Source organism: Haliotis rufescens, unplaced genomic scaffold, assembly GCF_023055435.1.
Source record: "Haliotis rufescens isolate VD_foot unplaced genomic scaffold, xgHalRufe1.0.p SCAF_17, whole genome shotgun sequence".
Taxonomy (NCBI): Eukaryota; Metazoa; Mollusca; class Gastropoda; order Lepetellida; family Haliotidae; genus Haliotis; species Haliotis rufescens.
In genome coordinates, this window is record NW_025963857.1 from 9394526 (window position 1) to 9409037 (window position 14512).

Here is a 14512-nt window from a genome sequence, read left to right on the forward strand (position 1 = left end):
GTTTGTTTCAGTGAAGGAGTTGTCTGCTCTCCATGACAAACATTTGAATCGACCAACATTAGATGACAGTGTAGATGAGGAACATGCCATTGAGATCCAGACCCAAGAAATAACTCAGGTACCGGTTACCAACCCTGTGGAGAGTAAGGGTCAGAACATATCACAGGGATTCATGCTTGTCACAAGAGAAAACTAAAATGATTCTGTGGGGATTCCGGTTCGAATAGGTCATAAGAGGCGGCCAAATGGATCGGGTGGTGAGGCTCAGTGACTTGGTTGATTTTGTGCCATCGTAGGCCAATAGTGTGGATCATTGCTCATAATGTCAATCACTGGATTGTCTGGTGCAGACTCAATTATTTACAGGCCGCTGTCATTACAGTTTGAATATTGCTGAGTGTTGTGTTAACCATCAAACTAAAATTGAGATTGGGTGGTCATTCTGAAATGGCTTGGGTCATTGCTTATGCTTGGATCATTGCTTATGTCCTGGGCCCATGAAGATCCGGGTAAAATAGGTCTTCACCAACCAATGCTTGTCGTAAGAGGCGACTAACGGGATCGGGTGGTCAGGATCGCTGACTTGGTTGATGCATGTCATTGATCCCAATTAGATGGATTGATGCTCATGATGGTCACTGGATTGTCTGGTCCAGACTCTATTATTTACAGACTGCCGTCATATAGCTGGAATTTGCCGAGTGCGGCGTTAAACAACAAACAGACAAAAAAACACCTAATGTCCTGTGAGTCACAGGTTGCCAGGTCCAGATGTACATGGATCCAACAGGGTTTACTTTGACTTACGAATGTCGGGGTCTAGGGGTATCCGAATTATCAGTTTTAAGGGTCCTTGCAGGCAGTATGAGGGTCCTGTAAAGTAATGGAATGGTGTAGTGTCCTGTACGTTTTGATAATTATGTTAGAGCTTGGGATGAATCAATGATCATGTGGACAGTTGTCATGATTGATGGATGAAATTACAAGACACCCATAACTGCTCTTTATGCGCTGTAGGTACAATGAATATTATTGAGCTTCCCTCAAGACACAGTATATTATGATTTTACAACCAATCTCAACATTTGTGAGTTCTGGACTCACATTTATGCCTCACGTAAAACCCTGGTCTTATGTACAGCCTGTTGAACTGGCAGCAATAATCGTGTTAATCTGGTCGTGCATACCTTGAAGGTTGCTGCTAAGGACAGTCGTTCCTGTATTCATCGTGTAAAGGTAGAAAGCAAAGTTCAGGCTTGTAACTCAACACACATACATCTGTAGGATTAGTTTGTGTTTAACTTTTGGTCATCCAATGCGAGACTTTACATATGATCACTTATTTATTTCAGATGTTTACCAGGTGTCAGAGATTAGTCCATTCCATAGGCTCCAGAAGCTTGCATGGGACCAACCAAGAGAAGCGTCTGTCAGCAAACATTTTGTCATCCTTAGCACGTGCTATCCAGGAAATGTCCACAAATTTCCGGAAGAGTCAATCAAATTATCTCAGAAGTGAGTTTTTCATTGGCTGGTTAAATGTTTTATGTATGATTATGTTTAGCATGTTTAGATATTCACCTCAAAATTTTCTTACAAGAGCTATAGTGTGGCTGCAAGAATTAGGGACATTCAGGGACACAAAAAGATGCAGGGTAATGGACATAGAAGGATGCAGGGTAAGGGACACAGAAGGATGCAGGGTTAGGGACACAGAAGGATGCAGGGTAATGGACATAGAAGGATGTAGGGTTAGGGACACAGAAGGGTGCAGGGTAATGGACATAGAAGGATGCAGGGTTAGGGACACAGAAGGGTGCAGGGTTAGGGACACAGAAGGGTGCAGAGTTAGGGACACAGAAGGGTGCAGGGTTAGGGACACAGAAGGGTGCAGAGTTAGGGACACAGAAGGGTGCAGGGTAATGGACATAGAAGGATGTAGGGTTAGGGACACAGAAGGATGTAGGGTCAGGGACACAGAAGGGTGCAGGGTCAGGGACATAGAAGGATGCAGGGATAGGGACATAGAAGGATGCAGGGTTAGGGACACAGAAGGAGGCAGGGTTAGGGACACAGAAGGGTGCAGGGTAAGGGACACAGAAGGATGCAGGGTTAGGGACACAGAAGGATGCAGGGTTAGGGACACAGAAGGGTGCAGGGTTAGGGACACAGAAGGGTGCAGGGTAAGGGACACAGAAGGATGCAGGGTTAGGGACACAGAAGGGTGCAGGGTTAGGGGCATAGAAGGATGCAGGGTTAGGGACACAGAAGGATGCAGGGTAATGGGCATAACAGGATGCAGGGTAATGGGCATAGAAGGATGCAGGGTAAGGGACATAGAAGGATGCAGGGTAATGGACATAGAAGGATGCAGGGTTAGGGACATAGAAGGATGCAGGGTAATGGACATAGAAGGATGCAGGGTAATGGGCATAACAGGATGCAGGGTAATGGACATAGAAGGATGCAGGGTAAGGGACATAGAAGGATGCAGGGTAAGGGACATAGAAGGATGCAGGGTAAGGGACACAGAAGGATGTAGGGTTAGGAACACAGAAGGATGTAGGGTTAGGAACACAGAAGGATGTAGGGTTAGGAACACAGAAGGATGCAGGGTTAGGAACACAGAAGGATGCAGGGTTAGGGACACAGAAGGATGCAGGGTAATGGACACAGAAGGATGCAGGGTTAGGGACACAGAAGGATGTAGGGTTAGGAACACAGAAGGATGTAGGGTTAGGGACACAGAAGGGTGCAGGGCAAGGGGCACAGAAGGATGCAGGGTTAGGGACATAGAAGGATGCAGGGTAATGGACACAGAAGGATGCAGGGTTAGGGACACAGAAGGATGTAGGGTTAGGAACACAGAAGGATGTAGGGTTAGGGACACAGAAGGGTGCAGGGCAAGGGGCACAGAAGGATGCAGGGTTAGGGACACAGAAGGATGCAGGGTTAGGGACACAGAAGGACGCAGGGTTAGGGGCACAGAAGGGTGCAGGGTTAGGGACACAGAAGGGTGCAGGGTAAGGGACACAGAAGGGTGCAGGGTTAGGGACACAGAAGGGTGCAGGGTTAGGGACACAGAAGGATGCAGGGTAATGGACATAGAAGGATGCAGGGTAAGGGACACAGAAGGATGCAAGGTTAGGGGCACAGAAGGGTGCAGGGCTAGGGACACAGAAGGGTGCAGGGTTAGGGACACAGAAGGATGCAGGGTAATGGACATAGAAGGATGCAGGGTAAGGGACACAGAAGGATGCAAGGTTAGGGGCACAGAAGGGTGCAGGGCTAGGGACACAGAAGGGTGCAGGGTTAGGGACACAGAAGGATGCAGGGTTAGGGACACAGAAGGGTGCAGGGTTAGGGACACAGAAGGGTGCAGGGTAAGGGACACAGAAGGATGCAGGGTTAGGGACACAGAAGGATGCAGGGTTAGGGACACAGAAGGATGCAGGGTTAGGGACACAGAAGGGTGCAGGGTTAGGGACACAGAAGGATGCAGGGTTAGGGACACAGAAGGATGCAGGGATAGGGACATAGAAGGATGCAGGATTAGAGAAATAGAAGGATGTATAGTTTAGGGGAATAGATGGCAGGTGCCTTGTAATTTATTGAAAATGAACATTTACTCAAATTGATGTGCATTTTACACACAGTATGTAATACTGAGATGTTTCTATGTAGAGTTGAAGACAAGGGAGGAGCGGTCACGACAGTATTTTGGCACCAGTATTGGTCCGGATTCCATGATGGAGGAAGTAAATATTGCTGATGATGACATGTACGACCGGGTGAGTTCAGTGCTGGGTGTGGTGATGACATATACGACCAAGTGAGTTCAGTGCTGGCTGTGATGATGACATGTACGACCGGGTGAGTTCAGTGCTGGCTGTGATGATGACATGTACGTGCGTGAGTTCAGTGCTGGGTGTGGTGATGACATTTACGACCGGGTGAATTCAGTGCTGGCTGTGATGATGACATTTACGACCAGGTGAATTCAGTGCTGTGTGTGATGATGACATATACGACCGGGTGAATTCAGTGCTGGCTGTGATGATGACATTTACGACCAGGTGAATTCAGTGCTGTGTGTGATGATGACATATACGACCGGGTGAATTCAGTGCTGGCTGTGATGATGACATATACGACTGGGTGAGTTCAGTGATGGCTGTGATGATGACATATACTGCCAAGTGAGTTCAGTGCTGGCTGTGATGATGACATATACCACCAAGTGAGTTCAGTGCTGGCTGTGATGATGACATATAGAACCAAGTGAGTTCAGTGCTGGCTGTGATGATGACATATACGACCAAGTGAGTTCAGTGCAGGGTGTGATGATGACATATCCGACCGGGTGAGTTCAATGCTGGCTGTGATGATGACATATCCGACCGGGTGAGTTCAGTGCTGGCTGTGATGATGACATATACGACCGGGTGAGTTCAGTGATGGCTGTGATGATGACATTTACGACCAGGTGAATTCAGTGCTGTGTGTGATGATGACATATACGACCGGGTGAATTCAGTGCTGGCTGTGATGATGACATTTACGACCAGGTGAATTCAGTGCTGTGTGTGATGATGACATATACGACCGGGTGAATTCAGTGCTGGCTGTGATGATGACATATACGACTGGGTGAGTTCAGTGATGGCTGTGATGATGACATATACTGCCAAGTGAGTTCAGTGCTGGCTGTGATGATGACATATACCACCAAGTGAGTTCAGTGCTGGCTGTGATGATGACATATAGAACCAAGTGAGTTCAGTGCTGGCTGTGATGATGACATGTACGACCGGGTGAGTTCAGTGCTGGCTGTGATGATGACATGTACGTGCGTGAGTTCAGTGCTGGGTGTGGTGATGACATTTACGACCGGGTGAATTCAGTGCTGGCTGTGATGATGACATTTACGACCAGGTGAATTCAGTGCTGTGTGTGATGATGACATATACGACCGGGTGAATTCAGTGCTGGCTGTGATGATGACATTTACGACCAGGTGAATTCAGTGCTGTGTGTGATGATGACATATACGACCGGGTGAATTCAGTGCTGGCTGTGATGATGACATATACGACTGGGTGAGTTCAGTGATGGCTGTGATGATGACATATACTGCCAAGTGAGTTCAGTGCTGGCTGTGATGATGACATATACCACCAAGTGAGTTCAGTGCTGGCTGTGATGATGACATATAGAACCAAGTGAGTTCAGTGCTGGCTGTGATGATGACATATACGACCAAGTGAGTTCAGTGCAGGGTGTGATGATGACATATCCGACCGGGTGAGTTCAATGCTGGCTGTGATGATGACATATCCGACCGGGTGAGTTCAGTGCTGGCTGTGATGATGACATATACGACCGGGTGAGTTCAGTGATGGCTGTGATGATGACATGTACGACCGGGTGAGTTCAGTGATGGGTGTTAGGATAATGTCAGGGTATGATAAGCCCTAATAAAAATGGTTGCTCCAAGAAAAGGAAACAGGTTCCCAGTGTCCTATTCTTCTCATAAAAGCTGACAAAAACTAGAATCTGGGTGCAATATCATCGTAGCAGTATCTCCTAGGAGGTATCACGTGGTGAAGATACAGGTGGTGAGATCCTAAATCTGTACATCACACGTGTGTCGTACAAAGTTGACCTTGTGAACATTTCCGGTAAAAAATCTTTCGAAAACTCCGTAGAAGTGTGCCTGACTTCTGATTATGAGGCCCAAAACATCCCAAATGTGAACAATAACATTCCCTATCTCTAGCGTAAAACGCGTGAGTAGATTAGGGTTGTCTTTTCTTATTCCGGTGGTCACCTTGCCCTTCGTTCTAAGCTGTCACTGACATGCAGGCAGACTTGACTTTGTTGATTTTCACGTCTTCAGTATAGGGTGGTACAGTTAACATGAATGTCTTTGTCAAACACTCTGATTTCCCTCTTCCAAAATGGTACGGACTTGATATAAATTCAGCTGATAGATCAAGGAAACTGAACCATTTTGATTGCACAGCCGGGACCCTGGCAGTGTGAGCGACCGACTGTTGGTCCGATATTCAAAGCGCAGCGCTAATGTAACTTTTAAAGTTTCTCTTGTAGGTGTCCTGCGTACTAACAACAATGCGCTTGAATTACCATAAGTTGAAGAAATTCTTCAAAAAGGATCTTGAGCATCAGTGCTGTTATGTTTGTAAACACAACAGCAAGAGGATGTTGGAAATGCGTATGCATACAAATTTCGGCAATGCACATATGTAGGCATATATCAATATTCATGCGCAACCAGATTTTGCAACCGGTTTCAGTTTGGTCTGTCAACGAACGAAAGTTGTTATGTATTTACACTTAATTATATATTTTGCATGGGTAATAAACAAAATTCTCGTTAGATACCTTTTTCAAGAAAGTCCACTCATTTCGTAAATATGGTATCTAACGAGTGTAGTATTCTCTATATCTCACCCAAGTGGAAGCCATTTTTGGATGATAAACACCAGTATCAGCAGAGTATTTCCACATAAAATTGTGTCACTTAGAGTAATATACTCAACCACAAAAGAAAGTGCTCCATCAGCAGGTGACTGCTTTCATGTACAGGGATGCTGTTCTTCGCAATCACGTCAGACTTCTCTTCCTGGGTCAACCTCAACTCCAGGTCTTTCAGCAGGACAACGGTCGTCCCCATACAGCACGGGCCTCTCAAAGTAAATAACATTCCTGTGATGCCTTGGCCATCTTTGTCACCGGACATGTCACCAATTGAGCATGTGTGGGACGAGATTGGGAGATGTTTTCAGGCTGCAAGGGAACCATATACCCTTCAGGATTCCTCAAGCCTTCTTCCAAAGACTTGTCGACTCACTGAGACAGCGACGTGCGGCCTGTATCGCAGCTAATGGTGGCCACACATGTTATTGATAGACATGACAGGCACTTGTCATTTTTCTGTTTTCAGGGGGAGTTTTCAATAAACACAGATGGTTTTCATCCAATCTCATTAAAATCAGATCTTAGTTTTCGCTACCGCTAAACAAAGATCTGAGGACATCCCATAACGGGTCACGTCAGAACAACCTTTCGCGAATTTTGACCGACTAATGAAATGACTTACAAGAAATCGACATTGGCCAATCAGAAGGCAGCTTTCTGGAGCTTTACGAGACTAGTTTCAAACTGGCAACTACGCTTCGAAACATATTTTGACGTATTCTCGATTAAAGATTTTAAAACTGATAAGAAGAACATTCTGGAATGGATTATAGATGGCACAGATTGTATGGATATAATCATAAGACCTGTAACTGTCGTTCGGAATACCCTGTGTTAAATATATCATGGTTGCGTGATGAGAAAACAAATTCCGACTGTCACTTTCATGATCAGGTAAGCGACACTCTGATTGGTTGGATGAAAGGTCGTTCTGACGTGACCCCTAATGGGATGTCCTCAGATCTTTGTTAAGCGATAGCGAGAACTAAGATCTGATTTTAATGAGATTGGTTGTCATCAAACAATCAAAGCCCATTTGTTATCAAATGTTTTTTCTGTTATCAGTTTTTTAAATATTGTCTTCATATCTTTTATCGTCTTAACGCCATCTGCATCTTATGTACATGTTGCATTTCTTTCGCATTTGAGTATACAAGCTTGGTGGACTCAAATTCCGTTCAGTGATTTCCTGATTGACTGTAATACCGGTGATGTTTCAGGGCTTCACTGCTGACCAGATCCTGCTGGTGGAGGACAACACAACAATTGTGCAGACAAGGGAGAAGGAGGTGTCCCAGATTGTCCGCTCAATCATGGATCTTAATGAAATCTTTAAAGACTTATCGTCGATGATAGTAGATCAGGTAGGAGAAGAGTTTAGTATCTTTGCATGAATAAATATTGACCAGTAGATTAATTATCATAACTGTTCACTTAGGTTTGGCTGCATCTACATGGCCTGAATTACATGACACTGACTGTTTCTACATCTACATAGCAGGATTCATGCCCTTCCTCACAGACATTGGGCACACCTAAGGGACACAACTCTGCACAGCACAGCAGGCTGAAGGTTCAATACAAAATTTGGTACACTATTCATGACACTATACATATCTTGGTACACTTTTCATAAAAACAATACTTATCTTGATAGACTTTTCAGGACTGGAAACATATCTTGATACACTTTTCATGACTCGAAACATATCATGATACACTTTTCATGACTCGAAACATATCATGATACACTTTTCATGACTCGAAACGTATCATGATACACTTTTCATGACATGATGCATATCTCTATACAGCAGAGTATCAACACAAAGGCCATGTCCTGAAAAGAAAAACTTCAGTCACTTGATCTTCATGCAGAATCAGTGCTTTAATAGCAACCTGGGCATTCAGCATGGCGCCACTAATATCAATGTTCGTGTGATGATGGCAATAATGTGTTGTCATATTGTGGTGTTACTCGTGTATATCAGATAAGTATAAACAAATGTGACAGAATGTTTCTACCTTGGAAGTGTTTTGAGTCCATCACATACAGTAACAGGAACCGAAGATGATCCCAAACATCTGATTTGTAGGACGTGGACGGCTTATCAAGCTCACTTTCCGTCCTCATCTCAGATTGAAATGTAACTGGTTTAAGCATACATGTTTGGTATAAAGTTGACTACTGGTGTATGTTAATAAACAGGACAGGTTTTCTTCGTACCTTAAGAAGGCACAAATTATGTGTTTGTATCATCAAGCATTGAGATACAGGCCTGTTTGTATCATGAATCGTATTGAAGGGTACAGAGTTTGAGGATATTGTTTCACCCTCAGCATCAATGTATGAGTGAGTGGATTCACCCCAATTGGGGGCACAGGTGGCCCAGTCGTCTAAGGTGCTATTCGCTGTGCAGAGTTGCGTCCCATGAGCAATCCAGAAACCTATGATTGGGTTTTCAAATCCCGGTTCGCCCCGATTATGTTTCTAGGTATATCAGCAGCATACCCGTGCTCCTGGGTTTTACCAAAGTGGTAAACGTCCTGCATCTCTTCGGGGTTTCAGCTCACATTAAGATGGCAAGCTGTGACATAACTGGAATACTGTTAAAAGCAACGTTAAACCCAGCTCGCTCACTCACTCACTCACTCACTCACTCACTCACTCACTCACTCACTCACTCACTATGATGCAGGGGTGAAATACGTAATACAATACGTATCATGATACTTAGGTCGCTATATGCATATTTACCTCAAATCTTGTGGAAACATCTTGACTATAAATATTTAAGAGCAGGTTCAAAGGGAAAGGCTAGATGTTCATGGTAGCTGTTTTTATTAGTGAACTTGACATGCTTGAAAAACTAATTACAACACATTTTGCAGTCTGACAGACAAAAATGCTGGGGGTCATCAAATGAGTAGTAAATAATTTATTTCAGCAAGTGTATCATCGTGTATCGATAGTCAAAATTGTATCGTGTATCGTATTGTTGCATGAAAACTCACGATGTACCGGTGCACCCCTACTATGTTGTCTGTGTTGCAGGGCAGCCTTCTGGACAGAATTGACTACAACATAGAACATTCCTCCGTCGCCGTCGAGAAGGGCCTGCAGCAGTTACAGAAGGCAGAAAAATACCAAAAGAAGAACCGAAAAATGTACATAATAATCGTCTTGGCTGTCCTTATCATATTTCTAGTCATCGTATTAATTGCTGTAAAAAGTTAACATTCAATTTTGATTTAGTCTTCAGGTAACTTATGTTGTACTCTACAGATTGTACAGGTTTGTAAATATAACTGACGGTGTTGCACAAAGTAGCAGGCCCTGGATTAGCCGAGAGCTGTGATGGCAGACAAGGGTCAAGACAAGACTTACATGTTCTTAACTACAGGCTCCTACGGGTCTTGTCTTCATGGTGGTCCCCCTTAAAGCTCTCAGCTAGCACTCGACCAGGGCCCCGTTCAACAAAGTGATCTTAGCGCTAAGTCAATCGTAACTCCCATTCTTTAACACTGACTTACGACAATCGTAGCTCTAAGATCGCTTTGTGGAACGGGCCCAGGGCCCACTTGCACGAAATGATCTTAGCGCTACGACTGTCATAAGTCTGTGTTCGAGTATCAGAGTTATAGCGCTAAGATCATCATGTGAAGTGTACCCAGGACCCTGTTCCACAAAGGGATCTTTACAATACAACTGTTGTACCTTCCCTACCTTAAGGCATCTTGTTTTAATTACTTAGTTTATGGATACACTGATGTAAACTTTAACAAATATGGAACAACATGAGAATTATGAGGACCGTCATGTTCCATACGGCTCAGTCTGTTAATACTTCTCTAATTAAATATGTTAGGATCAAGAGCATAGGATAACTGTCAAGGTCTGTAACCATGGTAACATATAGTGTATAAAAGTCTGTAATAAATGTAACTGTTGCTTAGTGGTTCCAGAATGTGCTCTTTAATGGTTGTGAAAGTGATCATTGGTTTTATTATTTTAACCCTACCAATTTAAATCTTCAGCAACCCATGCTTGCAGTAAAAGGCGACTATGCTTGTCGTAAGAGGCGACTAATGGGATCAGGTGGTCAGGCTCGCTGACTTGGTTGATGCATGTCATTGTATCCTATTCGCCTGGATCGATGCTCATGATGTCAATCACTGGATTGTCTGGTCCAGACTCATTTATTTACAGACCGCCGTCATATAGCTGGAATATTGCTGAGTGCGGCGTAAAACAACAAACAATCAAAGAAACTTTAACAGACTTTTAAAAACAAAATTAAATTTATTTGTATCTGACTTGTTTTTGAGGGGAAAAAACTGTCAAGTAGATAATAAAAAATGAAAGACCTAGGACAGTTGTATGGCAAAGATAGCTTTTTGGATCTGCACCCAAGTCATTACTCAACCAGAAACATCTCATCAACAAAATGAGCAACAGAACTGAGCCACAAAAGTTCAAACGTTCAGTCTTTTTTATTGGTTGTGTGAATCATGCATTGAATGTGAAGAGGACATTGTGGGTACATTATCATGAGAGTGAAATACAGGACCATTGACTTGTGTGGTGTATCACTGACCAGGATGTTTGGGCATGGTGACATAGGATGGACAGGGCTTTAATCAGTGTTGAGTTTTATTCTTAACTTTCTGGGCGAACATCAATTGGAGACAATTGACAATATGAGCGATGAGGGCATGGGTTCTGAGGCACTGCAGTATGCTGTGCAGAGTTGTTTCCCTTAGTGGTGTGGGTATCTGCGGATTGTTCCTCCCACACAGTGATATGACTGAAATATGGTTCACAGTGGGCTTAACCAAACTCACCCACAAGCCATCCCGTGGGGAAATATTCCTTGTTGGAATAGGTTCCTAGCAACTATGCTGGTCATAAGAGGCGACAATACAGATCGGGCGGTCAGGCTTGGTGACTTGGTTAATTGGGTATCTCTTACTCGACGGCATGGATCATTTCTCACAATATCAATCACTGGATTGTCTGGTCATGACTCAATTATTTACAGACCGCTGTCATATAGCTGAAATGTTGCTGACCGCAGCATTAAAGATCAAACAAACCCTCGCTTACCATTGATGGAGGAAAAAGTGAGTCAGTGATTTGTTACTGCTTAATGATTCATGACAATTAAAGAATTATTGCAGCTGACATTGATTCACAAGGACTGCTACATCACTGCAGTTGTGACTGATGGAAGCATTTTATGATAAAAAAATTATAATGAGACTATTATCATTTAATTGTTGGATCACAGAATTCTTTCTGGCAAAGTCTGAGTAAACGGTTTGGAAATATATGAGTTTTAAATTGAGCATCATCTTAAGCGATACTGATGCTTCTTTAAAAACATGGAGTAGTCACATTTTGTGTGTCATGACTGCGATAAGTAACGTGCCATTTGTTATTTATACCACTCAACAGAAGTGAAGGATCATCCGATTCTTTCATATTATAGTTAATCTGTCATGGCAGATTAACCATAGTAACATGAAAGAATCAGGTGGTCCTTAACTTCTTTTGAGTAGAATACATGTTTTCATATTACCAGGAGTTGAAATATGGTACCTGCATCGATGATAACTTTTTTTTAAATAATGGCCTAAACATCACTGTCCCAGTCATCATCAGCATGATCAATGTCCCTTGGTATGATGGGTTTCTGTCCTGGGGGTAGTTGTGAGGACATGCGTTCCACCTGGTACAGCTACTGGTGTTGGAACCTTGCATCATTCCGGAAGTGAGCGTGTGGCTATATGAACTATACATCTTACAATCATTCCGCTTAAAGCTATTCAAATATCTCTGTAATTTGGAACGGATGTGTGTAAGTTGTGTGTGTACATAATGTATATCTATGTATCTACTGACTGTTTGTATATTATGATGTTGTAAATATTTATTGTCATCAAACGTTGCAATATATATCAGATAAACACATGGACAAATGAGTGATTTTGTTGTATTTGTTGCTGTTAAAGATGAGCTGCAAAACTGTTACAAACCATTCTTGTCAGTTAGTGGTTATTCACAGCAGTTTTATCCAATAGACGATTGTCAATTCGTAGTTATTCACACATAGCAATTATCCAATAGACAACTGTTCATTGTCCATTGGAGGTAAATCACACATCAGTAACTATCCAATAGACACCTAATCATTGGCTATTAGTACAGTAGTTATTCAACTACCAAATAGACAACCAATCATTGCTTATTAGTGGTTAGTCACACGTCAGTAACTATCCAATAGACACCTAATCATTGGCTATTAGTACTGTAGTTATTCAACTGCCAAAGAGACAACCAATTATTGCCTGTTAGTGGTTAGTCATATATCAGTAACTATCCAGTACACAACCAGTCATTGCATGTTAGTGGTTAGTCACACATCAGTAACTATCAAGTAGACGACCAATCATTGCCTGTTAGTGGTTAGTCACACATCAGTAACTATCAAGTAGACGACCAATCATTGCCTGTTAGTGGTTAGTCACACATCAGTAACTATCAAGTAGACGACCAATCATTGCCTGTTAGTGGTTAGTCACACATCAGTAACTATCAAGTAGACGACCAATCATTGTCTATTAGTGGTTTGTCACACATCAGTAACTATCCAGTAGATGACCAATCATTGTCTATTAGTGGTTAGTCACACATCAGTAACTATCAAGTAGACGACCAATCATTGCCTGTTAGTGGTTAGTCACACATCAGTAACTATCCAATAGACGACCAATCATTGCCTGTTAGTGGTTAGTCACACATCAGTAACTATCAAGTAGACGACCAATCATTGTCTATGAGTGGTTTGTCACACATCAGTAACCATCCAGTAGACGACCAATCATTGTCTATTAGTGGTTAGTCACACATCAGTAACTATCAAGTAGACGACCAATTATTGCCTGTTAGTGGTTAGTCACACATCAGTAACTATCCAATAGACGACCAATCATTGCCTGTTAGTGGTTAGTCACACATCAGTAACTATACAGTAGACGACCAATCTTTGTCTATTAGTGGTTTGTCACACATCAGTAACAATCCAGTAGACGACCAATTATTGCCTGTTAGTGGTTAGTCACACATCAGTAACTATCCAATAGACGACCAATCATTGCCTGTTAGTGGTTAGTCACACATCAGTAACTATCCAGTAGACGACCAATCATTGTCTATTAGTGGTTTGTCACACATCAGTAACAATCCAGTAGACGACAAATTATTGCCTGTTAGTGGTTAGTCACACATCAGTAACTATCCAATAGACGACCAATCATTGCCTGTTAGTGGTTAGTCACACATCAGTAACTATCCAGTAGATGACCAATCATTGTCTATTAGTGGTTTGTCACACATCAGTAACTATCCAGTAGACAACCAATCATTGTCTATAAGTGGTTTGTCACACATCAGTAACAATCCAGTAGACGACCAATTATTGCCTGTTAGTGGTTAGTCACACATCAGTAACTATCCAATAGACAACCAATCATTGTTTATTAGTGGTTTGTCACACATCAGTAACTATCCATTAGACAACCAATCATTGTCTGTTAGTGGTTCGTCACACATTAGTTACTATCCAGTAGACAACCAATCATTGCCTGTTAGTGGTTAGTCACACATTAGTAACTATCCAGTAGATGACCAATCATTGCCTGTTAGTGGTTAGTCACACATCAGTAACTATCCAATAGACAACCAATCATTGTCTAAAATACGTTGGAGCCGTATTACTCAGGGTACATGTGGTTCATGCGTCCGGCGTTAGGTTTTATACCACGAGACGGAGGCCTGAGGCAAAAAGTTAAGTTACTGAAAAAATATCGAAAATATTGCATGATGAGTCAACGTACCAAATACGATCTTATTTTCGCCCTGCGTACCATACTGTTGAATCACGAATACCCCTGAAACAAATCCACGAATCCCGCGTACCCGAGGGGTGTTGGCAGCCTTAAACAATAA

At 42.8% G+C, this 14512-nt stretch overlaps 1 protein-coding gene across 1 annotated transcript in view; it reads left to right on the top strand.

The window, feature by feature from the left end:
• Window positions 1-10623, top strand: part of LOC124132315 (syntaxin-16-like) — a 31077-nt gene extending 20454 nt beyond the window's left edge. The window contains exons 4-8 of the mRNA XM_046496207.2: window positions 12-118; window positions 1353-1515; window positions 3685-3791; window positions 7722-7865; window positions 9557-10623. Of these exons, the coding sequence (XP_046352163.1) occupies window positions 12-118; window positions 1353-1515; window positions 3685-3791; window positions 7722-7865; window positions 9557-9739 (704 nt within the window). The 3' untranslated portion in view covers window positions 9740-10623. The remainder of the gene's footprint in view (window positions 1-11; window positions 119-1352; window positions 1516-3684; window positions 3792-7721; window positions 7866-9556) is intronic.
• The last annotated feature ends 3889 nt before the right edge of the window (window positions 10624-14512 follow it).